Below are 27551 nucleotides of genomic sequence, written 5' to 3' on the forward strand. Positions count from 1 at the left end.
TTTAACAGGGCAGATGGCTACAGGATCAGAAAACTCCTCTCTCCATACTCTTTTTCTCAAATGTCAGCATCACCAGGGTAGAAACACTTCCTCGGTCTCCATCTCAGGCACTGGACCCCTTCCTGGAGCTCAGCATGCAGGACCAGTACACGTTCCCATATCCTGCCGGCATCTCAGACTTGTCCCAGCTCTGATTTACAGGAGTAAACCAATCCCCCTCCTCACCAGTACCCCCTAGGCTGGCATGCCTCCACTTTTTCTCTCTCAGGAGCCCCAAATCCATACTTACCTCAGCCGAAACCTCAGACACGTTCGCCTTCTCTAAACTGGGGGTCCTCCGGACTTGAGTGTGTCTTAAAAATTACCCAGATGGTGGCTACAGGTTCTGCAGGTGGTGGCTACAGGTTCTGATTTAGTGGATCTGTCTGGGGTTAGGCCTGAGCGTTTGCCGGTCCACCAATTGCCCAGAAGGTGCTGCTGCTGGGGGAATTAGTGCTCGCCTCGGGCTTCCCTCATGACTCAGCTGGTAAAGAATCTGCTGGCAATGTGGGAGACCTAGGTTTGATCCCTGGGTTAGGAAGATCTCCTGGAGAAGGGAAAGGCTACCCACTCCAGTATTCTGGCCTGGAGAATTCCATGGACTGTATAGTTCATGGGGTCGCAAAGAGTCAGACACAACTGAGCAACTTTCACTCCCCATCATCACTAGGAACCACCGTGTCATCTTTTTGTGGCCTCTTTGCAACCATGCCCACTGGCTCCCTCTTTATTATCCCAGCTGGGGTCTCTCCATCTCCACCCCAACCATCCTGTGCCTGCAGCCCTAGGAGCAGCTCCAGAAAATGCTGCTTCTCCTTCTCTGCTCTCCATGTTCTTCAAGGCATCCCCACCACATAGAAAATATATTCCAGTTTCTTTCATGTAACATCAGAGGCTCTCCGTGACTTGACCCCAAACTCCTTCTGCAATCTTTTCTTCTACTTCCTCCCAGTAGAGCCCTCTCTCCTTTAAGTATCGTAACATTCTGTTCCCCAAGCCTTTTGTTGTATTCCTATCCCTTTCATTATGGTGTAGAGCATTTAGGATCAAATCCTAAGCACTGTACCTCCTGAGTATGCAATCATCATCCCAGTCACTTTTTTGAAGACTTTTTTAGTATTTATTTTTATTTATTCATTTGGCTGTGTTGGCTCTTGGTTGCAATACACGAGACCTTTCAGTTGTAGCATGTGGGACCCATTTCCCTGAAAAGGGATCAAACCCAGGTCCCCTGCACTGAGAGCAAGGAGTCTTAGCCACTGAACCACCAGGGAAGTCCCACAATGCCAGTTACTCCAGGGTCTTCATCTTCAAGAGGCCTAGTGAGTGATCCCTCCTAGCAGGAATGGCATAAAGTTGATGAGAAGATGCAGTCAGTCAACACATTATCACAGAGCCTGGGACATAATAGCTAAACAACATTTCATGATATTTATGTATAGGTTTGTGCTAAGTCACGTCAGTCGTGTCCAACTCTTGGCAACCCCATGGTCTGTAGCCTGCCAGGCTCCTCTGTCTATGAGGATTCTCCAGGCAAGAATACTGGAGTGGGTTGCCATGCCCTGCTCCAGGGGATCTTCCCAAGCCAGGGATCGAACCTAGGTCTCCTGTGGCTCCTGCCTTGCAGGCGGATTCTTTACTGCTGAGCCACGAAGAGTTTATGTACAGGTTTAATACTATGTACAAAATAAATGTTGTCTGTTCAATATAGCCCAAGGCTATGGCTTGAGCCTGTAGAAAAACTTTCTCTGATCGAAGCTATCAGCGTTGTTGAAAGTCGAACCCCAAAATCAATCAATAGTCATTCATTCATCCAAGGAGCCTATTGTCAAATCAATAAATTCAAGAGCTTCTTCCCAATGGTAATTGAACTGGTGTGCTTGCGCCTTGAAAAATCAAGTGTCATTCGTTCAATTCTTAGTTAAGTCCACGTGTCAGCCCTGGTAGGACCGAGGTTGTCACTGTCTGTCTTAAAGAAGCCAAGACACGTCCTTATTACGTCACATGGTGGGGGTGTTGTTCAGCTTTATCTCATGATGGCTTATGTGAAATTCTAAATTTGCAAAATAAAATGATATTCTCTTGTTATTTTTTAATCTAATCTTCCCTTTGGAAGAAAAAGATGTTGTTTTAAAGTAATTTTCTTGTATTGTTTTAGGCTTGCCTCCAATCCCTTCAGCTTCCAGAACAGGCTTTGCAGAATTTTCCATGAGAGAACGCATGAGGGAGAAATTGCAGGCTGCAAGGGTGAGAGAAACCCCAGAGATATTTTGCTCGGCGCCGATTACCTTGCTTCCAGTCTTGTCTAGCTTGATTCATTTGCTCAAAACGGCGTGAATTTGAATACTGTTAAATTTGTTTTCATGCTCCAAAGGTTAATGCAGCATTTAACTATGAGCACAGATGAAAGTTACACTTAAGAAGAATGTAATGTCCTTCTTCTAAACCATTGTTTTTACCTCTTAAAGAAGCATAACATGCGTATTTTACTGACTGATTTCCTCCCGAGATGGTGACTGAGGTTTCGTAGCATCACTGACATTCTGTAGCAGTAATTTTCTCTTCGACTTTTTAGTCCAAAGCAGAAAGTGTGCTCCTGCAGGAAATTCCCACCCCTCGGCCCAGGCGCTTACGAAGACCCACCGAGAAAGAAGCGGAGACTGAATTTGGCACGGAGGTGAGAAATAGGCCACCCCTACTTTGTGACCAAAGACAGTGATGCCAAATAGAAATGTTCCAGCAAAAGTTCTAGAACAGAGCTATGCATAGAGGGGCTGTTAAACACTCATTAATAACAATAGCTGCTATTTATAGATGCTACTTGGTGCTGGGCATTTTGCCAAGTCTTTCCCCATGTTATTAGATGCCCTTATCCCAACACCTCTATGAGTTGGGTACCATAATTTTCATTCACATTTGACATATGAGGTTCAGAGGGCCTGCCAAGCCATCCCCAGGTCACAGAGCACGTGTGTGGACAAGTCAGTATTGGATTCCAGCTCTGTCTTGTTCCCAGTGTGTCTCATGGGTCAGCGGTGCTGGGTCCATGGATCTTGCTGGCAAACAGAGAAAGAGATAAGAATAGAATCCAATCGTGGGGATTTTGAGTGTTACACTAAGGTGCCCCGATGAAAAAACTTTTTTCTTAGCCACGGAAAGCAACTGACAATAGGATCGGGTGGTGATTTGAATGCACCGGGGTGATTTGTTTGAGTCTGAGATGCTGGTGAGACACCTCAGTGTGCTCCGCAGACGCACAGAGAGACAGAGACCCGACCTGGAGACACAGATTTAGGAAGTATTTGAACTGTGGTGAGTTTTGAAGTTTTAAGGGTGTGAATGACGATGGTCCCACACTTGGAGAAAGACTGACAATAAAGGCCCACGAGGCAAAGAGGAAGCCTGTTAAAGACCGAAAGATGTATCAGCCATGTGGCTGAAGGACCAACACATCTAGGGTGGAAGAAGGAGCATAAAGATCAACAGGGCACATGGCTCAGTGAAGTGTTTGCAAGTCTAACCCAGTCGTGTGTTGATGATGATGGTTTTGGTTGTTTTTAAAGTCTAAGCATTAGGGATATTTCTGGAGCAAAGTCACAAATTTCTTAGATGATGCCTTTTCTTTTTCTATAATGAGATGTTACAGATTTTCATTTACCTATATTCATCCCCAACAAGCCAGAGATTGCATGATTACAGGGAAAGTTGCAGTCATGCTCATAGGTTTTCAGAACACTCACTTGGTCCCCTAAAATGGCTTCATGACAACTGGCTACTCCGTTCTACAGAGGACACATTTCTTTTTCTTTATTTCCAATTTATTTTCTTCCATGAGAGCCGTAAGTGTAAGAGCCATAGTTCTAAAGTATTGGAAAATAAAGAAAAAGTACCAAGACTTTCCTGGTGAGCAGGTGGTTAAAACTTCATCTTCCAATGCAGAGGGTGAGAGTTTGATCCCTGGTCAGGGAACTAATATTCCACATGCTTCTTGGTCCAAAAATCCCAAAACATAAGAACAGAAGCAATATTGTAATAAATCTAATAAATTCAATAAAGACTAAAATAGTCCACATCAAAAAAAAAATGTTATTTTAAAGGAAAAAGTCCCTAAAATCCCAATATTATGACACAGATACTTTGGTTGTTTTGGTAGGTGTGTGAGTAAGCAATAGGAGGGTGTTGTCTCCCATGTCTGGCATTGTCTGCACCTTCTTGATGGATAATCCTTTCACACAATCGTGGTAGTTTTAGCTTGTCCAATAGGCCATGAATATGATATCCAAATCAAGTTGGTAGTTTTAGAAGTAAAAATATACTCCTTTGGCTCACAGAGTTGTTTATTTCTCTTTGTGAGCAGGAACTTGACCTTTTGTCTAACAGAGTGCATAGCCCCTAAGAGCCACTCTCTGAAAGTGAGGCAAACACCACATGCCTTGTCCGCGGACCTGATCTCAGATTTCCAATGGAACATATCACTCACAAGCACAGTTATTCATGTACATACCTTAGCCCAGAAGAAGAATATAAAAAGCAGTCGATTTTGGTCCTATGGGGCAAAGAGCACATGAAAAGGCCAGGTGCTGGACCTCAGCTGCCCAGCACTAAATTCTGGCACTCTCACTCACTAGCTGCATGACCTTGGATGTGTAACTTAAAGAAGTGGGAATAACACAGAACATTTGACTCCTTGGTCTCCACTAGGCATGATCAAAATGTCTCTGTTTTGTGGACCTGGCTCATTGTCCCAGGTGCCCCAGGTTCTGATCCCTTGACACACTCTACCTGTCGCCAGCATCTCTCGGAGGCTCCTTCCTGCCGGGTGTCCAGTGGACTCTGAACACACAGCAGTGACAGTCAGGGCCCCTCTCAAGGAGCCCAGTGGGGATGACAGGCAGGTGACCAGACAGTGGAAGTGCAGGCTAGTTAAGATCCATGGTGGGTGCCTTGAGGAAGCCTTGGAAAGGGCACTTCCCTTGGGGTCAGGTTATGTAAAATATGAAGTGTTTTGCCTTAGGCAATGGTTTCTTATCTGTGACTCAAAAACACAAGTGGCAAAAGAATAAATCAGTACACTGGACTTCATCAGAATTAAACACGTTTCCATTTCAAAGGAAACCAAGAAAAAAGTGAAAAGACAACATGCATAATGGGAGAAATTATTTGCAAATCATTTATCTTGATTAGTATCATTCCTGATACTGAGAATATATAAAAATTGGAGATATCTGCAAGACCATCTAGATTAGCCTGTCTTTAGGGAATTAAAAATATTGACTAGTAGTTAGAAGAGAGGTAATTATGCTTTGGTAAAAGTAATGAGACTTGAGATTGTCTAGCTCAAGCTAGAAGAGGGTCATAGAGCCTTCTTGGAGGTTACAACAAATTCAAGGATGAGAAAGAATTCTTAGCTGGACACAGCACACATCATCACAGGCATTCACTTGAAATTGAATATTATTACTTTAAGCTTTTATGAAGATACTATAGATAATAGTTCTTTAAAATTTAATTCTGCACACAGTCATTTTAAACATATTTAATGGCTTTTCTTATGCTAATATAATTTATAAACTTTTAAATACTTTGAGATTTTGACAAAAATTAAATTACCACCGTTTTGATCAAGTCCATACATATCATAGTAAAACTGTCAATCTTATAATTTTAAAAGATACCAAAGAAATTATATTGTCCAAACTTACTGTCCTTTCTGTCAAGCTGATGCAGAAAGAGATGGAAAGAAACAGAAAGAATAAAATACTGATCTCCACATACACATATTTGCCAAATGGAATTTTACCTACTTATTTTATTTTTTAAATTGCTAACGTTAGACTTTCTGCCTGGTCTTCTTCTGTTTTATTATCATTCTTTAGATGTCTCTAAAACCTAAGGCTTGCCTATACAGAGCTAAGCTTCTCGTCTCTCTGATCAGTTGACTCCTTGGCTTATTTATGTGTTTCAAATGTATCAGTCTCTGTCTTGGGCTCTAGGAGGTGAAGGATTCTGAGGCAGACAGGAGCAGAATGGCATCTTCAACAGTGAGCAAGAAAGGTTTAGCCTTATTTTATGAGAAAGACTGAACTTAGCAGACCCTTAGAAAGCCTTCCTGACCCTTCCCTGGTGGCTCAGTGGTAAAGAATCTGCCTACCAAGCAGGAAATATGGGTTCGATCCCTGAGTCGAGAAGATTCCCCTGGAGAAGGAAATGGCAACCCACTCCAGTATTCTTGCCTAGGAAATCCCATGGACAGAGGAGTCTGGTGGGCTATGGTCCATGCAGTCACAAAAGAGTTGAACACAACCTAGTGACTAAACCACCACCACCAATTTTTAAACGTGTTTATCCTTACATTACATAATACTCATCTGCTTCTTTCCTTGTCTTCAAAAGAGCCACTTAAAATTCTGGAATTTACCAAGACAAATATTAACTCTGCATTGCACTGTGAAATTTATTCATTACCACTGCTTCAACCTTTGTATAATTGAATGCTATTAGTTAAGTATTTGGGCTTCCCTGATAGTTCAGCTGGTAAAGAATCTGCCTGCAATGCAGGAGACCCCACTTTGATTCCTGGGTCAGGACAATCCCCTGGAAAAGGAATAGGCTACCCACTCCAGGATACATGGGCTTCCCTGTTGGCTCAGATGGTAAAGAATCCACCTGCAATTCAGGAGACCTGGGTTCTATCTCTGGATTGGGAAGATCCCCTGGAGGAAGGCATGGCATTTTTGCCTGGAGAACCCCATGGACAGAAGAGCCTGGCAGGCTTCAGTCCGTAGAGTTGCAAAGAGTCAAACACGACTGAAGCAACTTAACACGCACGCACAGTTATCTATTTAACCTACTACTGCAAAATGAGAAAATGGAGGGAAAGCACAGAATCTTACATAAATCAGAATTGTATGTATTCTCTTAATATCATGATAGATTGCACCCAACTGATGCCCTCATTTTTATTCTGCCCATTGCTGGACATTCAGCTGCACTTGCGTGGAATTTCATAGCACCTTAGCTTGCTGTTCCAAGTATTTCTAGCTTTCATCACAGAATGTCTCTGGATAAATGCCTGAGGAGACCCACTCAGCCATTCTGAGATTCACACAAAACTGGAAGAGCCAGGGCCTGGGGCAACCCTTACCCACTTGGACTTATTTACAACCAGATGTGGTTGACGCTCTTCATCATAGACTGTTTCAAGATGATCCTCTGTGAGCTGGATAATCTATTGATCTTTAGGGTGAAATAGCATTTCCATTTGGAGGTTTATTGACTGTAAAATTTTGTATTCATTTAGTCATGAGAGAGACAGAGCTGAGGAAGAAAACAATCAGCCACTTTACCATTCAAATATATTTGTAAACATTTCATTCCCTAGAAATTGTGAGATGCATCAATGGTCAGAAGATAAAGCCTTTTGAGGGCTAATGCTTGTTTTTTTAATAATCCTCAGTTTCTTGCTTTAAATGATGTATCTGTTATTTTTTTCCATTTGTATAGCTGGATAGAGAGGTACAAAGGACTCAACAAGAACATGACTCCCACGGTCATTCAAGAGTAAAGTTCCACGATTCTGTACGAAAAATCAAGTCTAAACTCCCGGTGAGAAATCCTGTCTTTTAAAATCATGCTACCTTTAAATTATGTAGGCTTTAAATCATGTATCTTATTGATTTGTTTCTGTTTTTTCAAAATTGTCAATGAGAGATAACTATACACGTAAGCTGACTCCTACTACATGAAATATGCAAGAAAAAAATATGAGGAATGAGTCCTACTTTTAAATCCTAGAATCTTATGGAGAAATTAGAAAGGAAAGCTGCCTATTGTTGGGAAAGAAAAATGCCTGGAAGGACAGGAAATGTTCTTGATAAGCTGATTTGTTCAGCTGTGAAGTTGTTACCAGCTTTTATTATGGGAAAAAGGGAGATACTAATGCAAGAATTAAAACAAACCAGAAATGGTATTTTTTCAAAGTTTAACAAACCCTGTATTGCTCATAATTAAAAGTATCTCAGCACTGGCCTATAAATCACTTTTTGGCATCTTAATCATCTTTTCTAAAGCTTTTAACTTCTGTGAATAATATGTTTTTGTGTTTGTAGAAAGGTAAATAATTGCTGATTTATATTTTTTAAAAAGTAACTCATTAAAGTTACTTAACTAAGGAGGCCTGTCGTATTTGTTACAGTTCATTACCATCAACAGGTAATGTGTTTAGGAAGCCTGGAATGCTCTTAGCGTCCAGCCAGCTGTCAGTGAACTGTGCAGAGCTTATGTCAGCACAGATAATCTGAAATTCTACTGCTTGCTTCCTCTCTGTAGGTTCCACCTGGCTTCCCTTCTGCTGAGGAAGCGTATAACTTCTTTACTTTCAACTTTGATCCCGAACCAGAGGAATCAGAGGAAAAACCAAAAGCCAAAAATAGACATGGAGCTAACCGAGAGGAAAAGGAAGGAGAGGAAGAAGAGCCACCTGTACAGGAAGGAGTAAGCAAAATGGTATTTAGTATAAGAATAGTAATGAGGAGAGGGAAGACCTTAACGGTGGTAGTGATGATCACGTTGGTGGTGATGGTGGTGATGATGATGGTGATGATGATGATGGCCGTGATGCTGGCAGTGGTGATGGTGGTGGTGATGGTGATGGTGGTGATGGTGATGGTGGTGATGGTGGTGATGATGATGATGGCCGTGATGCTGGCAGTGGTGATGGTGGTGATGGTGGTGATGGTGATGATGATGATGGTGATGGTGGTGATGGTGATGGTGGTGATGGTGATGGTGGTGATGGTGGTGATGGTAGTGATGATGATGATGATGTCCTAACTAGGAAGAAAGTGGCTAGGAGCAAACACACCACCACCATATAGATCAGCTCATCCACATCCTGAGCTCTTCAGATGATTCAGAAGGATAAACAGGGCTCTTTTAAAGGGTTTATTAAAATAGATGGCTGGCCATTTTTCCAAGTTCCCAATCTAGTAGGTCTTCCCTGGGACGAGAGACCTTACTTTTTGGCACCAGGTCTAGATACAGGTGGTCTGGCTAACCTGCCTCTTGAGAAACCTATATGCAGGTCAGGAAGCAACAGTTAGAACTGGACATGGAACAACAGACTGGTTCCAAATAGGAAAAGGAGTCCGTCAAGGCTATATATTGTCACCCTGTTTATTTAACTTATATGCAGAGTACATCATGAGAAACGCTGGGCTGGAAGAAGCACAAGCTGGAATCAAGATTGCCGGGAGAAATATCAATAACCTCAGATATGCAGATGACACCACCCTTATGGCAGAAAGTGAAGAGGAACTAAAGAGCCTCTTGATGAAAGTGAAAGAGGAGAGTGAAAAAGTTGGATTAAAGCTCAACATTCAGAAAATGAATCATGGAATCTGGTCCAGATCATGGCATCTGGTCCCATCATGGGAAATAGATGGGGAAACAGTGGAAACAGTGTCAGACTTTATTTTTGGGGCTCCAAAATCACTACAGATGGTGATTGCAGCCATGAAATTAAAAGACACTTACTCCTTGGAAGGAAAGTTATGACCAACCTAGATAGCATATTGAAAAGCAGAGACATTACTTTGCCAACATAGGTCCATCTAGTCAAGGCTATGGTTTTTCCAGTGGTCATGTATGGATGCAAGAGTTGGACTGTGAAGAAAGCTGAGCGCCAAAGAATTGATGCTTTTGAACTGTGGTGTTGGAGAATACTCTTCAGAGTACCTTGGACTGCAAGGAGATCCAACCAGTCCATCCTAAAGGAGATCAGTGCTGGGTGTTCATTGGAAGGACTGATGCTGAAGCTGAAACTCCAATACTTTGTCCACCTCATGCGAAGAACTGACTCATTTGAAAAGAGCCTGATGCTGGGAGGGATTGGGGGCAGGAGGAGAAGGGGACGACAGAGGATGAGATGGCTGGATGGCATCACTGACTCGATGGACATGAGTTTGAGTGAACTCCGGGAGTTGGTGATGGACAGGGAGGCCTGGTGTGCTGTGATTCATGGGGTCGCAAAGAGTCAGACATGACTGAGCGACTGAACTGAACTGAACTAGATACAGGAGATCATGGAGAAAAGAAGAATGATCATAGCTTTAAAAGAGCCTGGAATGAACTTAACTGGAAAAGAAGAGAGAGTGGGTTTAAAAACAAACAGCTAGAAGAGATCAAGCCCTGATCCTTTGGAGTGGGAGCACAGACTCCAAGACCCTAGACTACCAGAGAACTAACCCCAGGGAGTATCAAATAGTGAGAACTCACACAAAGAAAATCCCCTGAATACAAGACCTGGCATCACCCAACCACCAGTAGCACCCTGTGCAGGACACCTCATCTAAACAACAGACGAAACAAAACTACAAACCCAATCACCAGCAGACAGGATTACCACCTCACTCAGCCTTGCCCGTCAGAGGGAAAACAAACAAATAAACAAACAAACAAAAATTCACAAATCTCACCCTATAAGCTTATACCAATCACTGGACCAACCTTAGGAGGGCAGAAACCAAAAGGAAGAAAGAATTCAACCTTGAAGCCTGGGAAAAGGAGACCTCAAACACAGTAAGTTAAAAAAATAATAATGAAAAGGCAGAGAAATCCTACACAGATGAAGGAACAAACTAGAAACCCAAGTCCAAACAAATGAAGAGGAAATAGGCAAACTACCTGGAAAAGAATTCAGAATAATGATGGTAAAGATGATCAAAAACCTTGAAAACAAAATGGAGAAAATGCATGAATCGATTAAGCAAGACCTAGAAGAATAAACATTCAGAGACAAACAGCACAATTACTGAAATTAAAACTACTCTAGAAGGAATCAATAGCAGAATATCTGAAGCAGAAGAACAAATCAATGAGCTGGCAGATAAAATTGTGGAAGTAACTTCTGAAGAGCAGAATAAAGTAAAAAGAATGAAAAGAACTGAGGATAGTCTCAGAGACCTCTGGGACAATATCAAACGCAGGTCCTAAAAGTGCTGTGAATGCTAGGTTCACATTACTTTCTGTAGCCTCAATTTCACCCTATAATTTGGGGGGTGGGGGCCTTGATTAAGTATATTCAGCTTTCTCTCTCTCGTGGGGAAAAAAAGTGGAACAATACAGTTTGCAGATTTTTCTTGCTAGACTCCACACAAGGATTAGTATTCATTTCACATACAAAAATGTCTGCCTCTCCAAGGCAAATGCAGCCTAGTGCTCTCTCCTCTCCGCCTTACAGGTGAACAGTTTTCTGTGCCCCATACCACACCCAAGCTACAACTCAGATTCTGTAATTGTGGGTGGGATATGTGAGACTAGAGAAAACACACCATGAAAAATGGGCAGACTTGAATAGCCATCTCTCCAAGGAAGATACACAAATGGCCAAAAAGTACATAAAAAGATGCTGAGCAGCACTAATCATTAGGGAAATGCAAATCAAAACCACAATGAAATACCACCTTACACAAATCAGAATGACTATTAAAAATAGATAGGAGATAGATAGGAAGGAAAGAAGGAAGGGAGAGCAGACAAGTGTTGGCAAGGATGCAGAGAAACTTGTGCATTGCTCATGCTGTTGCAAGGTGGTGTAGCTGCTATGAAAAATTCCAATGGCTCTCCAAAAACTTAAACATAGAACTACCATATGATCCAGCAACCCCAATCCTGGGTATATACCCCAAAGAATTAAAAGCAGGCATTCAGATCACTGTATACTCAAGTTAATAGAAGCATTATTTACAGTAGCCAAAAGTGAAAGCAATCTAACTGCCCATCAAGAGAAGAATGGATGAGTAAAATATGGTATATACAAGAGAATATTATTTAGCATGAAGGAAGGAAATTAGAATAAATGCTAAACATGGCTGAACCTTAAAGACATTATGCTAAGTGAAATAAGCCAGTTATCTGAAATGAATAAGACAAACTTTGTGTGAGTATTTTCACACTCACCGTGGATGCAGTCTTTCTGGTGAACCAGCTGCAGGTCCTGGCTTTGCTCTGCTATCCTCTCTGAAGTTTTCTCAGCCTGTCTTTGCTCAAAGTAGAGCTGGGGCAGGAACAAAAAGGGTCACATACTGATACTGCAGGATATTTTCTCTTTTCATTCTTTTGAAGTTTCTGACATTCTCTGTCTTCAGCTCTTGCTGAGAGCTTGGTTACTATGCAGATTTACTTTACTCTTTTTATCATTTTGTGTACTTAGCAAGGAAATATTAGGTAATTCAGCTACAGCCATTGTCTTCAGCTACCTGGCAGTCTCCATAGCATTTTAAAGGGTGCTGCTCTTAGATGGATGTCAGGTTTAAACTTTAGAAAGAAGAACAAGACAGAGAAGGAAAAGAAGGAAAAAAGGAGAAGGAAGAGAAAGAAAAGGCAGAAAAGTTTGGAAAATATTCAAACTACGTTAAAATACTTCAGCTGGCAGTTGTGATTACAGGTTCTGTGCTTAGAATTTTTACATGCATCATTTAATTTTTATTTTCACAAAACCCAAGGAAATAAGATCTATTAATATCTTAATCTTGAAAATAAGAAAACCAGGGATCTGAAAGGTAGGTAAATTCCTCACAGTCACCCAGGCAGTACAAGGCAAAGCTGGGAGTCAAGCCCAGGCAATCTGAACAGGGTGTGGACCCCACACTTGGCACCTTTCCCGTGGGGTTAGTGCCAAGGCTGAAGGTTAAATTATGCATAACTCATGAACCCAAGTTTTTTAAGTCATTGTCAAAGAATAGACACCCACAAAGGAGGACACACTCACTGAGGTTTCACTTGCCTTGCTTAGCACATCTCTTCTGACTCTTGTGATTTTGGCATTTTCCAAGTATGTGGAATAGTGAAAAAACAAAGCATATTAAATAGGAAAGTCAGTATCATTTTATGCTTTCTTTCAGAAAAAGATAAAAGGAAAAGGTAACTTTGTCTTAGGATATGTTGTTTGGTGCATTTAATATCATGGATTGTTTTTCCAAGTACGTTAATTGTCTTTGGGACTTCCCTGGTGGCTCAGTCAGTTCAGTCACTCAGTTGTGTCCGACTCTTTGCGACCCCATGGACTGCAGCACTCCAGGCTTCCCTGTCCATCACCAACTCCTGGAGCTTGCTTCCCTGGTGGCTCAGATGGTAAAAAATCTGCCTGCAATACGAGAGACCTGGGTTTGATCCCTGGGTTGGGAAGATGCTCTGGAGGAGAGCATGGCAACCCACTCCAGTATTCTTGCCTGGAGAATCCCATGGACAGAGGAGCCTGGCGGGCTCCAGTCCACAGGGTCACAAAGTCAGAGCCGACTCAGCAACTAACACATTCACTGTCACTAACTATCTTTGCGGGATTGTTCCTTGATGTTCTTTCATGTGATGCAGGATGAGGAAGAGTGGTTGGATGGCAAAGATGCGGAGGATCTTCTCCTGGGCTTAGATCACACAGCTGAAGACTTTGTGGCAGTCAGACCTGCTGATTATGAAAGTGTCCACGTTCGGCTGCAGAAGGAGAAAGAGCTCCTGTTCATACCCAGCAGACGGACAGGTACTTTCTCTCTTTATCTTCCTGCCCAGCTTCGGCATGCTTGTTTTCCTTCAGACAAAATAGAGATGGTGTATAAAGTTAAAGTGAAAGTGCTAGTCGCTCAGCCATGTCCGACTCTTTGCGACCCCATGGACGATAACTCGCCTGGCTCCTCTGTCCATGGGGTTTCCTAGGCAAGAATACTGGAATGGGTAGACATTTCCTTCTCCAGATGTATAAAAATGCCCCATTTCCACAAATGAACCCAATTTCCAATTTGACTTAATAATCAAGAAACAGGTTCAAATCATCCTACTCATTCCTTCTCCTACTGTGTCTGCAAGTCTGTTCTCTATGTCTGCATCACTTTGAGAGAGTAGCGTGGAAACATACACATCACCATGTGTAAAATAGATCAGTTCAGCTCAGTTCAGTCGCTCAGTTGTGTCTGACTCTGTGACCCCATGGACTGCAGCACTCCAGGCCTCCCTGTCCATCACCATCTCCCGGAGTTTACTCAAACTCATGTCCATCAAGTCAGTAATGCCATCCAACCATCTCATCCTCTGTCATCCCCTTCTCCTCCTGCCTTCAATCTTTCCTAGCATCAGGGTCTTTTCCAACGAGTCAGTTCTTCACATCAGGTGGCCACAGTATTGGAGTTTCAGCTTCAGCATCATTCCTTAAATGAATATTCAGGACTGATTTCCTTTAGGAAATTGGTTGGGTTGGTTGGATCTCCTTGCAGTACTAGGGACTCTCAAGATTCTTCTCCCACACCACAGTTCAAAAGCATCAATTATTCAGCACTCATCTTTCTTTATAGTCTGACTTTCATATCCATACGTGACTACTGGAAAAACCATAGCTTTGACTAAGACGGACCTTTGTTGGCAAAGTAATGTCTCTGCTTTTTAACATGCTGTCTAGGTTGGTAAAAATAGACAGCCAGTGGGCATTTGCTGTATGACACAGGGAGCTCAGATCTGGTGCTCTGTCACAACCTAGAGGAGTGAGATAGGGTGAGAGGTGGGGGGGAAGGTTCAGGAGAGAGGGGACATATGTATACCTATAACTGATTCATGTTGATGTGTGGCAAAAGCCAACACAATATTATAAAGCAATTATCTTCCAACAGTCCTTGGCAGGCTGTTGCTGCCTGTCACTCCCACAGACCCCGCAGACTGTGTCCGCAGAGATCTGTTCTACGAATAGATCAAAGAGTGAGGAAGTAAATGGAGTCACGTGGACTCCAGCAAACTTTGTAATTTACAAAGCACTTCCTCATCCTTCACCCCATTTAATTCTCCCAGGAGCCTAGAAAGACAGATATTTTCATCCCTTATGTACGAGAGGACAGAGCTCAGAGAAGAGGCTGGCCCAGGCTCGCGCCACTGATGAGGCCAGCAGCCTCCCCTCTGGTCTGGGTACCATACTCCTTGCAGTGTGCAAAGCCACGGGGGCCAGTTAGGTATTGAATTATTTCATGATTCTCCAACATGGTGCTGCAGGAAAACACGTCCACCTCCCCCTTGGTCCTGCTTCTAGACATCGGTCTGGGGCATTTGCACTTTCCAAGAACAAAAGTAAAACCTCTGCTGGTGACTTTATTCACCAAACCACAGTTTGAAATGTTCAGGTTGGCACTGATGTGGCTTGTGTGTGCTTATGAACTGTCTAGTGCCTACGTATAAAAAGCTTCCTGAGAACGTGCAGCCCAGGTACCTGGAAGATGAAGGCCTTTACATCGGGGCAAGGCCGGAGGTGCCGCGAACCAACCAGAACATCATGGAGAACAGGCTCCTGACCCAGGAACCGGTGAGCTCTCAGCCTTGTTCTCTAGTGTAGACAAGGAGGGATTCACAGAGGGTCTTTATCCTGACGGCGTCACTGCGGGGTGGGGCTCATTTCCTCCTGAGGGTGTCTGCAGACTGGTTCATTCTGTCGCTGTTTTGTTGTTATTGTTTTTTAATTTGTCGTCAATACCTTTAGTGACCCTCAAACATCACCGCTCTCCGCTCAATCCTACCTTTCCCAAGCTGGATTTAGGCTCTTCCTACTAAACCAGATATTGGCAAACCTTTTCCCAATTCACAGAAATTTTTAATTGTCCCAAGACAGAATGTTCTCAATTGTTTTTCTCCATGGTCGTCTGTCTTGAAATTTTCACGAATACAATTTCCCTGGTGGTCCAGTGGTTAAGAATCCACCTGCCAATGCAGGGACACGAATTTAATCCCTGGTCCAGGAAGATCCCACATGCCATGGGGCAACTAAGCCAGCTCTCCGCAACTACTGAGCCCACGCTCTAGAGCCTGGGAGCCACCGCCACTGAAGTCTGTGTGCCTAGACCCTGTGCTCTGCAACAGGAGAAGCTGCCACAATTGGAAGGCCCAGCACTGCAGCTAGAGGTTAGCCCCTGCTCACCCCAATAGAGAGAGCCCCTGCTTAGCAACAGAGATACCAGTGCCGCCAAAAAACTTAAAAATAAATTTTAAAAAATTGTTTCATAGAAAATATGCTTTTCTTAAGCACTCCTTTTAACGTGAAAATGAACGTCACTCAATTGTGTCTGACTCTTTGTGACCCCCTTGGACTGTAGTGTATGAACTTCTCCAGGCCAGAATACTGGAGTGGGTGGCCTTTCCCTTCTCCAGGGGATCTTCCCAACCCATGGATCAAACACAGGTCTCCTGCATTGCAGGCAGATTCTTTACCAGCTGAGCCACAAAGGAAGCCCAAGCACTCTTATTAGCTTTTTCTTAAACTTTTTTTTATCAGGAGGGGGCTGAAAACTCTCTCTTAACTCTGGGTGGGTGGCGAGGGGGGTGCATTACTGAGGACTCAATTTTTTTAAATTTCTATTGGAATACAGTTGATTTACAATGTTGTGTTAGCTGCAGGATATACATATAGCCACTTTTTTTATGTAGACTCTTTTCGTATATAGCCATTGCAGAGTGCTGAGTAGAGTTCCCTGTGCTATATGGTGGTGGTGGTTTAGTCTAAGTCGTGTCCAACTTTTGTGACCCATGGACTGTAGCCCACCAGGCTCCTCTGTCCATGAGATTCTCCAGAAAAGAATACTGGAGTGGGTTCTCCAGGGAATCTTCCCGACCCAGGGATCAAACCCCATTCTCCTGCACTGCAGACAGATTCTTCACTAGCTGAGCTATGAGGGAAGCTCATGCTATTTCAGTTCAGTTCAGTTGCTCAGTTGTGTCCGACTCTTTGCAACCCAATGAATCACAGCACGCCAGGCCTCCCTGTCCATCACCAACTCACGGAGTTCACTCAAACTCATGTCCACTGAGTCAGTGATGCCATCCAGCCATCTCATTCTCTGTCATCCCCTTCTCCTGTCCCCAATCCCTCCCAGCATCAGGGCTTTTCCAGTGAGTCAACTCTTCGCATGAGATGGTCAAAGTATTGGAGTTTCAGCTTCAGCATCAGTCCTTTCAATGAACACCCAGGACTGATCTCCTTTAGGATGGACTGATTGGATCTCCTTGCAGTCCAAGGGACTCTCAAGAGTCTTCTCCAACACCACAGTTCAAAAGCATCAGTTCTTCGGCTTTCTTCATGGTCCAACTCTCACATCCATACATGACCACTGGAAAAACCATAGCCCTGACTAGATGGACCTTTGTTGGCAAAGTAATGTCTCTGTGTTTTAATATGCTATCTAGATTGGTCATAACTTTCCTTCCAAGAAATAAGCGTCTTTTAATTTCCTGAGGTTGTTGATATTTCTCTCGGCTGTGGCTAATTCATGTTGATATATGGCAGAAACCAAAGCACTATTGTAAAGCAATTATCTTTAATTTAAAATAAATATTTTTTTTTAAAATAAAAGATCTACAGGACCAGGGGGAGGTGCATGAAATATACATGGTGACAGAGAATTTCCCCACAAATGCTGTTTATTTTTGTAAACTATTTTCTGTCCTTCTGCTTGATCCCAGGGGAGGAGATGGTTCGGAGATGACGGGAGGATCCTGGCACTGCCAAACCCCATCAAGCCGGTTCCTTCGCGGCCACCCATGTTGACACAGGAGCAGGACATTAAGGCAGAACTGGAAACACTGTATAAAAAGGTAAACCTCCCCTCCCATTTTTAATACATGAATTTACTTGAAAGTGCTTTGCTTTTTGAAGGGCTTGGAGTGATGAATTTGCAACATCCTATTTTGACTTTTCTTAACTAATTCACTATCTTGCACATAAAGAACAGCAAGCCTGTTATATAAGACTGAGTCTCCTGCCCACACCGAATCCTTCCTTAAATCCTTTCTTACATCAGCAACAAGCTTCTCAGGTAGGAAGGCTTGGGTCAGTGTCTTTATTCCCATATCCAGGTTAGCTGCCCCAATATTTTTTCTTTTCTCTCTGTCATCTCACATATACTGCAGGGTTATTTCCCCCACTGTCTCTGTATTATGTCACTGGAGATTTTCTATCGTCACAAATCCTTTCTATGGTATTTTCCCCAGCTCTTTTACCACACTGCCTGGCTTGAGTCCTGGCCCTGCCTCTGGTTTGGCTCACTTGACCCTCCCTCCTCTCTCTGCTGGTGTTTCTTCCTTTGCAAAATGGCATGGGCCTACTAGGATTGCTGTGCAGATGGTTGAGATAATACACCAAAGTGCTTAGAACAGGACTCAGTGAGGTCTGACGGGCTGGTGTTGAATAGGCAGTTGCCTGCCTTCACTTTTTTTTTTCCCCCCAACAATAAATGATTACATTTATGAATTATACTTTTTTAAAAAAATTATCAAATAAATATATTCTTGGGGAAAGAAGCTATATTAAAATTAAAAGAATTGCTAGGCTTTGGTTACATGTTTCTTTAATATCAGATACATTCTTACTGAAAGTTCAGATAAATCTATGAACACATAGTGACATTAGAGATTAGAAGGATTATTTTTTAAATGTTTCCAATTTGGGTCAACATAGAATGACTTTTTACTATGAAATCACTTCTAAGCTTTCAATCCATGTCCCTTAAACGTCATATCATGGTTTTTGTTTGCTGTATTATCATTACAACATTATTATCAAAGCTTACAACTTACACATCTTGTCCAGGACCACAATTTCCAATATTCTTTAGCTTTAGTTTTGTACTTATATGAATTTAATGATGCAGTTTATGCTTTTTTACAATCTTTCTGTTCCTCAAGGATTTTGTTTTTCTTAGTTTTTTAGCTGACAAATATTTTGTTTCTGTGTCTTGGAGCTTCTGTTGTTGTTTCCTTGTTTTCCTAAGATATATCCATTTGTACTTGGGCTTCCCTGGTGGCTCAGACATTAGAGAATCTGCCTGCAATGCAGGAGACCTGGGTTCAATCCCTGGGTCAGAAAGATTCCTTGGAGAAGGAATGGCAACCCACTCCAGTATTCTGGCCTGAAGAATTCCATGGACAGAGGAGCCAGGCCGGCTATAGTCCATGGTGTTGCAAAGAGTCAGACACAACTTAGCAACTCACACCCCCACACACAATCCAGGTGCACTTATTCCTTAAATTCTTGTGTATTAAGAAAGACCTGTTTTATTTTTTCTTGTTTGTTTTTATTTCCTTCCTTCATGTTGAATTATATTGCTCTTGCTCTCCTGAAATGTAGCAAGGATCACGTCATTCAGAAACTTGTGTAATTTGAAATGTGTAACACTTTGACACTGCTAAAGCCAAACAGAATAAGAGGATATAAGATCATCCTATAAAGCTATAGAACTATAGAGCTATAGAGTTGGGTGATGAACAGAGAAGACATGGACCCAAATCAGAGAATCTAAGCTGGGTGTCTACTAAGTCGTGGCTTTGGGCAGCTCCCTTGACTGCTGTGAAGAAGTTTCCTTAATTAAAAAATCACCATCATCTCTACCTCATACGACCATTATGAGTTTTGAGATGATGTATGTGTTTGCCCTTTTATTAAATTGTGAATTTCTATAAAATATTGTTATCAGAGACAAATATTAATGAGTGGCTACTCTGTACAGAAATGTGGACCCTAGGAGTGGATTTACAAAGCAAGCATAAACCCAAGCCCCAGGCCATGAGGGATTTACCATCTACTTGCTTTATGACAAAGATACATGATATAATTAGTGATCTAGACAGTATCAACTTGTACCTAATAATCCATCAGTTTCTCTCTCCATCCATCCATCTACTTCAGCATGAAACACTGATATAATGAAGCACAAATTTATGGGCTAAAATTAGAAAATAGAAGAGTCATTACTATGGAGAGTAGGATCTTGAGGGGGGCCATTAATCTTATCTGTCTCCTTCAGAAGTTCTGCGCTACTTGGGAAATGCACAGGAATCAGAGAAGGGTGCAGATCTCAGTTTCAGCTACGGGTGAGGCTGGATAGGAGAATGCGGCTTGGACCCAAGACGGATTGGGCTCCCTGCTCCCTCTCCCATGAATTATGGCCCCTGTGTAGAGAGTTTACCATGTGGAGTGCATGCTGAAGCCACGGGCCAGTGAGCAGGCCCTCAGGAGATGGCTGAGTAAGGACAGCTAGATGCCACTGGTGACTCTGTCCAGCCAAGAACCTGGACTAGTGGATCTTGGGCTTCAACTAAATCTCCACTCAGACACAGTCTTCCTTCTCTTTGGGCAAGGAGCCAGTGGGGAGAGCACAGAGGGTTTCCTTCCAGTCCTTTTGAGAGGGGAGAGCTTCCTAGCTTTGGGAAGAAACAGGAAAGTAGAGGAAGATAAGAGTTCCACTAAGAGGGGCTGGTCATCCTGCATCACAGAGCAAAGAAGTTAGAGAAGAGAGATCTGCATGAGCTGGAGTCTTCTGAGACCATTTCCTGGAGTTAGGCTGCAAACACAGCAAAGCATGGAGAACATGCCAGGCTTCTGCTATGAAAGAAGCAAAGGTCATATTAAAAGAGTTATTCTGTTTAGTTGCTAAGTCATGTCCAACTCTTTTGCAAACCCATAGACTATAGCCCTAGGCTCCTCTGTCCATGGGATTTCCCAGGCAAGAATACTGGAGTGGGTTGCCACTTCCTCCTCCAGGGGATCTTCTGACTCAGGGATGGAGCTGCATCCCTTGTGTCTCCTGCATTGGCAGGCAGGTTCTTTACCACTAGCATGCCCTGGGGAGCCCTCTGTCCCCTGCTACATTAGAAGAACTGTAGTAGTCAGCACTCTTTGAGTTGCAAGTGACAGAAACCCACCGAAAACTAGCCTAAGAGGAGAGAACTTAGTGACTCACAAAGCTGGAAGGACCTGGAGATGAATCACAAAACGAAGGTGGGGCTTTAGGAACCCGGACCCTAGGGCCAGGGACTCAGTGCTGGCAGTCTCTCTCTCTGCGTCTCCTTCCTCTGGTTCTTGAATGGAGAACCCTCTGTCCTATGGAATGGAGAAACTTCTCTCCTGTTGTAGGCAGTCCAGAATTTTCCATGGCTTAGGACATTGATAATGTAAGCTCAGAGATGCCAGAGGAAAAGGATCATATCTTGTAGCAAGATCCCCATGATCAACACCAAGGACAAACTGGTCAGTTTTAAGAGGAACATACACTCCCCAACCTGACATCCTGGAGACATACCCAGAAGATGGAGAATGAGAAAACTTCCCAGGAAGACCAGAACAACAGCTGTAGAATCTATTGCTGGCTCTGGGCTGGATTCAGGTTCTCTTGCTATTGTTTTCTGAGGGAGGGCAAATACATACATTTTACTTTAATTCCACCAATGATTGCTCTCTCTCTGTACAACCTTGAAATTTTTCTTTCATCGGCATGCAACCCTGCTTGCACTGAGAACGTCAGCAGACAATCCACATGCACCGCCTCTGATAGTTTAGATTTTCAGTTTTCCACCAAAGACTGAAGAATCAAACAACTTCGAAATGAAAATAATATACCTTAGAAATATTATTGGTTCAGCAGTAAAGAATCCGCCTGCAATGCAGGAGCTGCAGGAGATGAGGGTTCGATCCCTGGGTTGGGAAGATCCCCTGGAGGAGGAAATAGTAACCCACTCCAGTATTCTTGCTGGGAAAGCCCATGAACAGAGGAGCCTGGCGGGCTACAGTCCACAAGGTCACAGAGAGCTGGACTGAGCACACAGCACACACACAGGCCCATGCCACCGGCATTACTCACTCACACCAAGCAGAGTATAAGGCAGAACCTGAGGGCCACACTCTGAGTGAGCCCAGAACTCTGAAACCTCTGGTAAGAGGAACGGCTAAGCAAGAACCAGCAGGAGCCAGGCAGTTGGAGAGGAATGTTTCCATTAAGTCTCTGGATTGATGCTCAGGGGCACAAGTCTTTGAGAGGTGGAAATGTTTTAATTAATCCAGGTGGCCAGAAAGATCGTAAGACACATGGTCACCACCTGCAGGTTCAAACCCTTAACACGACGGCAGGTTAAAATTGAATACTCTTACCCAAAAGAAAGAGGAAAGAGATGGGCCTTTGTTGTGGCAGCATGATGGGTGAAGATATTAATGTCAGAACTAGGGCTTTCAGAAGGTACAAAATATTGGTGGAATATGACCTCTGTGGGGATGGGGTTCCCTCCCTGTAAATCCAAAGGGAGATTTGACTCAGCATATTTTGGAGCTATAATACTTTGGCCATCTGATGCAAAGAGCCGACTCACTGGAAAAGACTCTGAGGATGAGAAAGATTGAAGGCAAAAGGAGAAAGGGGTGGCAGAGGATATGATTTTATAGCATCACCTACTCAAGGCACATGAATCTGAGCAAACTTCAGGAGATAGAGAAGGATAGAGTAGCCTTGTGGGCTGCAGTCTGTGGGGTCACAAAGAGTCAGACATGACTTAGCAACTGAACAGCAATGCCTGAGGTATAGTTAATCCATTTTTTTTTCAAACCTATCTTATTTGTAAACACATCCCAGTTTTACAAGAACAATTTTTTTTAAATAAAAAAATCTGTGTGTAGGTCTTCTCATCAAAGACAGACTGACTTATTTTCTAAGAAAGAAAACTTACTGTTTTATGAAAATGGAGGGTATGCCATATTGGATGCCTGTAGGAAATCACAAATCCTAAATATACATTAAGAGTCTACTAATCTTTTAGGGGGGAAATAAGTATGAAATTGAAAGACTAAAATGAAATACACTCATATATCCTTACTCATGAATATCGATACAAAGAAGGTAACACAAAACCCAACAACGAATTTACTGGTAAATGAAGACTCATATGTGTATGTATTACTGTCAAATATTGCTACTACTTCAATGACTAATAGTAACTGAAAAGCAGATCACACTGTATAACAAGTGTGAATGCCTCTTTGTCCATGCATCCATGCACATCCACACACATCCACACAGCGTGACCTCCAAGCTTAGTCTGATGGGGAGAACAATGGGATCTTGTGAGCTAGGATTCTAATTCTGGAGTCCGCCCATCGGCTTTCCATCCCTCCCTCTGCATATCTCAGGCTTCATCCTTCCTGCTTCAGGTTGTAAAGCTCATGTCCCAGTTTCCCCCTCTCAATCTACGGCTGCTCACAAACAGGTCCCGCTACGTGTAGTCAACCACTCATCTCTTGGAGTTATTGCAGGAAGGTGGACCCCTTCCAGGGCCCACGAGTAGGATCTTGTGTAACAGCCCGTGGGTCCCTGACAGAATGAGTGAGGTGATATACGTGATGTACTTTATACAATGCCTTGTTCTTGTTCAGTTGCTCAGTCATGTCCAACTCTTTGTGACCCCATGGACTATAGCTTGCCAGGCTCCTCTGTCCCTGGAATTCTCCAGGCAAGAATACTGGAGTGGGTTGCTATTCTCTTCTCCATGGGATCTTCCCAACCCAGGGATTGAACCTGGGTCTCCTGCATTGCAGGTGGATTCTTTACTGTCTGAGCCACCAGGAAGCCTTATATGATGCCTGGTGACATACAAATTGCCAGTGGGATCTTTATCCTCAGAGGTGGAGCCAGAGCTGGAATCCAGGGCTTCTGTCCCTAGTTCAGCACCTTTACATGATACCATGAAGAAGGTTAAACGAAGAGACTCCTGAACATGTTACCCACAGCCGAAGAAGGATGAAAGCGTCACTTCTGAGTAGAGTAGTTGCAGCTGCCATTTAACCTCATAACTTGTAAATAAAACATTTGGGCCACATAATCTTTTCAACCTAGACAGTATATTAAAAAGCAGAGACATTACTTTGCCAACAAAGGTCCGTCTAGTCAAAGCTATGGTTTTTCCAGTGGTCATGTATGGATGTGAGAGTTGGACTATAAAGAAAGCTGAGCGCCGAAGAATTGATGCTTTTGAACTGTGGTGTTGGAGAAGACTCTTGAGAGTCTCTTGGACTGCAAGGAGATCCAACCAGTCCATCCTAAAGGAGATTAGTCCTGGGTGTTCATTGGAAGGACTGATGCTGAAGCTGAAACTCCAATACCTTGGCCACCAGATGCAAAGAACTGAGTCATTTGAAAAGACCCTGATGCTGGAAAAGATTGCAGGTGAGAGGAAAAAGGGATGACAGAGGATGAGGTGGTTGGATGGCATCACCGACTCAATGGACATGAGTTTGAGTAAACTCGGGGAGTTGGTGACGGACATGGAGGCCTGGCATGCTACAGTCCATGGGGTCGCAAAGAGTCGGACACAACTGAGCAACTGAACTGAACTGAACTGGCTGAATATTTTCCAGACAACATAAATAACTTCCAGAAGTTCCTCTCCGTAAAGGGGAGGCTTGAAGAAGTGTGAAAGCCCACATTCTGACTGTAGTCAGTATTCATGACAAGGAGAGAACATGAAGACACAAAATCAAAAAGGTCACCTCCCCGTTTTGGAGCTCCTGGCCTCCAAAACTAGATTCCCAGAAGAGCAGCAGTGATCGACATAGAGTATCTGAATGAGTTTAATGAAGAAAAACACACGTTGATATAGCACACTGTGCACCAAGTGATCCAGGAAAGTCCCAGTGGAAATTTCCACTCCTGTTTTTGACACACTCAGCTGCCCACCTCCCTCTTGCTCTGTTATTTTGCAGACTAATTTTCTTCTTCCCAGGAAAACAAGAGCCAGCACGAAGCTTGGTTCAGTAAGTTAGTCTCTGGCTGTTGTCTGCAAACTAAAAACTTGTCCACATGGAGAGAGTGTCTACGATCCAAGTAATGATCAGTTTGGACTAGAATCTATGCTCTTCTCATTAAAAGAATTTCAAGGTCACCAGCTGCAAAACCCGAGAGTTCCAGGAAATGAGATAGTCGCATGACAAAGATTAGGGCTATGACTCAGTAGAGATAAATGCTGAAAGACCTAGAAAAGCAAGATTGAAGTGGTGTTCAGAAAAGGGCAGGCCCCGAAAGCTCCAGGGAATGGGGACTGGAGCGTGGTTCTCCTGGCTTGATCAGGGTAGAAGGGACTTTGCGCCTGGCTTTCCCATTGCACGTTAGAACTAGGAAGTGCTTGACTGTGTTTCCCCCACATTCTGCTCTCTTTGGCAGGCAGTAAAATACATCCACAGAAGTCAGCATCTCATTGGATCTGGGGACTCTCCTGGCAATTTCCAACTGGACATTGATATTTTGGGGTTAATCTTCACTCATCACCCCTGTTTTAGCCGAGAGCATGTGTTGGCAGCCAAGCTGGCCCAGTTGTATGACCAGTACCTCGCAAGACGCCAGAGGAACAAGGCAAAGTTTCTCACTGATAAGGTATCTGTGATCTCTTGCGTGCCAATTATTGATGGGGTTGGTTCTCCCGAGGAGCCCAATCGATACAAATACCTAACCAGCAGCAAAGGCTCATGTGCCTCCTTCATGTTCCCTCTGTCTAGGATGTGATGTGTTGTCCTACCTATAGGCACAAGAAAGTCTAGGACAATGTACACTTAATGTGTGCAAATTCAGTGGCACACGCTTGGCTTATAGAACCATTTGTGCAAACCGAGCAAATGATCTCACCCACCTCGAATGGGTATTAGAAGGAAGATACGAGGCTGCGTCTTGCCTGTGTGATCTCAGAGGGTGAGATTGTTCACAGTTTGAGAATTTCTTGGTCCTCAGAGACATTCTCATCATTACATGTTAATTTCCCCAATAGGATACCTATTGGGGTATCAACAAAAACAACAAAAGTCAGTTGTTTCAACTGATGCTCAAAGAAATGGCTATCCATTTTGGATTTACTTCTAATGTGACACTGTCCTGTGGAATATTCATGGGTAGTCTTGATTACAGATAATTTTAGTCTTAGGCCCTGATCTTAAATCTTACTGCCCAAATAAGAGATAATACCACAATGCCTGCTCTTATGAGTCTGTAATTTTATGTTCTGTATCGCAAGAATATCATTCTGTGTCCAGACTTCAGAAAAGACTCCATTTCCCTTGAAAGAAAACTTGTTTCTGGGACACTAGAGTAAAGGAAGCACCTGTCATGAGCAGATGGGTCTGGACCACAGAATAAGAATGGACACACACGGTCCAAGAGGGAGGGGACGTATGTATACCTGTGGCTGATTCATACTGATGGATGGCAGAAACCAGCGCAATATTGTAAAACAATTATTCTCCAATTAAAAATAAATAAACTACACAAATAAAGACTAGAGGCAATACTTCTGTCAAAGTTCACTTCGGTGGAAGCATGCAGATGTCTGAGTGCTTGCACATCCGTTGCGTCGTCCTAAACGATGCCTGTCTGAGGTTGCAGGCATCATCTTACCCTGGAGAAGTGGGCGGGTCCAAGCACATCACTTGTGGTGAGGAGTAGAGCTTCTAACTCAAAACTTGAATCCACATCTCTTTAAGCTCCACGCTCTAAGAAGTGCTGTTCAGATGGGCCTTAATCCAGCAAAAACTCCTAAGACTCTTGAAACAACCCCCAAAACCATCAATGAATACAAATCTGAGATTCGGTGAGTAAAGTCTATGATTATAACTGCTGCTTTTTTTCCTGTGCTTGTTGAGAGTTTATTTTTTCAGAGTTTTTCCTGAATGCATTGAATACATTATAACCAAATGGGCTTCCCAGGAGATGCTAGTGGTAAAGAATCTGCCGGCAATGCAGGAGACCCAGGTTTGATCCCTGGGTGGAAAAGATCTCCTGGAGAAGGAAATAGTTACCCACTCCAGTATTCTTGCCTGGAGAATCCCATGGACAGAGGAGCCTGGTGGGCTACAGTCCATGGAGTCACAGAGAGTTGGACACAACTGAGCGACGGGCACTTTCACTGTCAAACGAAATAATGAGATACGTCCAGTGTATTAACACCAAATTTGAAGCCCAATAAGAGAATGAGGATGAAGGTGGGGGCATGGAGGACTGGGGAAAGTGGTTGGGGGGAGCAGAATATGATAACTTGCACCCTCTGTTGGTGTAAACAAATATTGCTACAGCCACCACTTCTGAGAGAGTGTCTTGTTCAGAAATGAACAAAGAGTTGAAAATGCCCATGAGTTAGAATCCTGCAATTCTGCTTAAGACACTCCAAAGAGCTGTGGGCACCTGTACCCTGGAGACATGTGCAAGGGTTCCACAGTATCACTTACAACAGCAAGAAGCTCGAGATAACCCCACACCAGAATGAACCCCTCAGCTTCGGTCTTGTAATGAACATCCATACTAGTTAAGAATGACTGAATTAGACCTGTGTGTATCGTGGATACAATAGTGTGGAGTGAAAAAATCCAGTTGGAAGAGGATACTCGCTGTGTGATACGGGTCATGAAACCTAAAGACCACGTGAAATGATACTCATGTCTTCCAGGTACACACACATCTGTGTCACGTAGGGATAGAAAAGACACATATGCCAGTTTCTTCCTCCAGGGCGGGAAAGAAGGGGATGAATGGAGAGGTCTCCAAACGTAACTCTAAACATTGCAAACAAACAAAAACCCTGAGTAAATAATCACTGAAGACTCAGATGATCGGATTTTTCAGAAATGAAGTAGTTTTTTTTTCAGGTTTTTAGGTTACTTCTTGAAGTACCTTTATTATTTTTTTTTTAACTTTTGAACT

General features: G+C 43.2%; 1 protein-coding gene across 3 annotated transcripts in view; it reads left to right on the top strand.

Moving 5' to 3' along the window:
* CC2D2A (coiled-coil and C2 domain containing 2A) overlaps positions 1-27551 on the top strand; it is a 129895-nt gene that overhangs the window by 30933 nt on the left and 71411 nt on the right. For 2 of the 3 annotated variants that reach the window (XM_055589133.1, XM_055589135.1), the window contains 9 exons: positions 2198-2286; positions 2615-2716; positions 7543-7644; positions 8368-8544; positions 13411-13573; positions 15234-15370; positions 17518-17649; positions 25032-25241; positions 26339-26445. In XM_055589133.1, the coding sequence (XP_055445108.1) occupies positions 2198-2286; positions 2615-2716; positions 7543-7644; positions 8368-8544; positions 13411-13573; positions 15234-15370; positions 17518-17649; positions 25032-25241; positions 26339-26445 (1219 nt within the window). The remainder of the gene's footprint in view (positions 1-2197; positions 2287-2614; positions 2717-7542; positions 7645-8367; positions 8545-13410; positions 13574-15233; positions 15371-17517; positions 17650-25031; positions 25242-26338; positions 26446-27551) is intronic. The other variant, XM_055589134.1, reaches the window with a different exon arrangement.

Source organism: Bubalus kerabau, chromosome 7, assembly GCF_029407905.1.
Source record: "Bubalus kerabau isolate K-KA32 ecotype Philippines breed swamp buffalo chromosome 7, PCC_UOA_SB_1v2, whole genome shotgun sequence".
NCBI classification, from domain to species: Eukaryota; Metazoa; Chordata; class Mammalia; order Artiodactyla; family Bovidae; genus Bubalus; species Bubalus kerabau.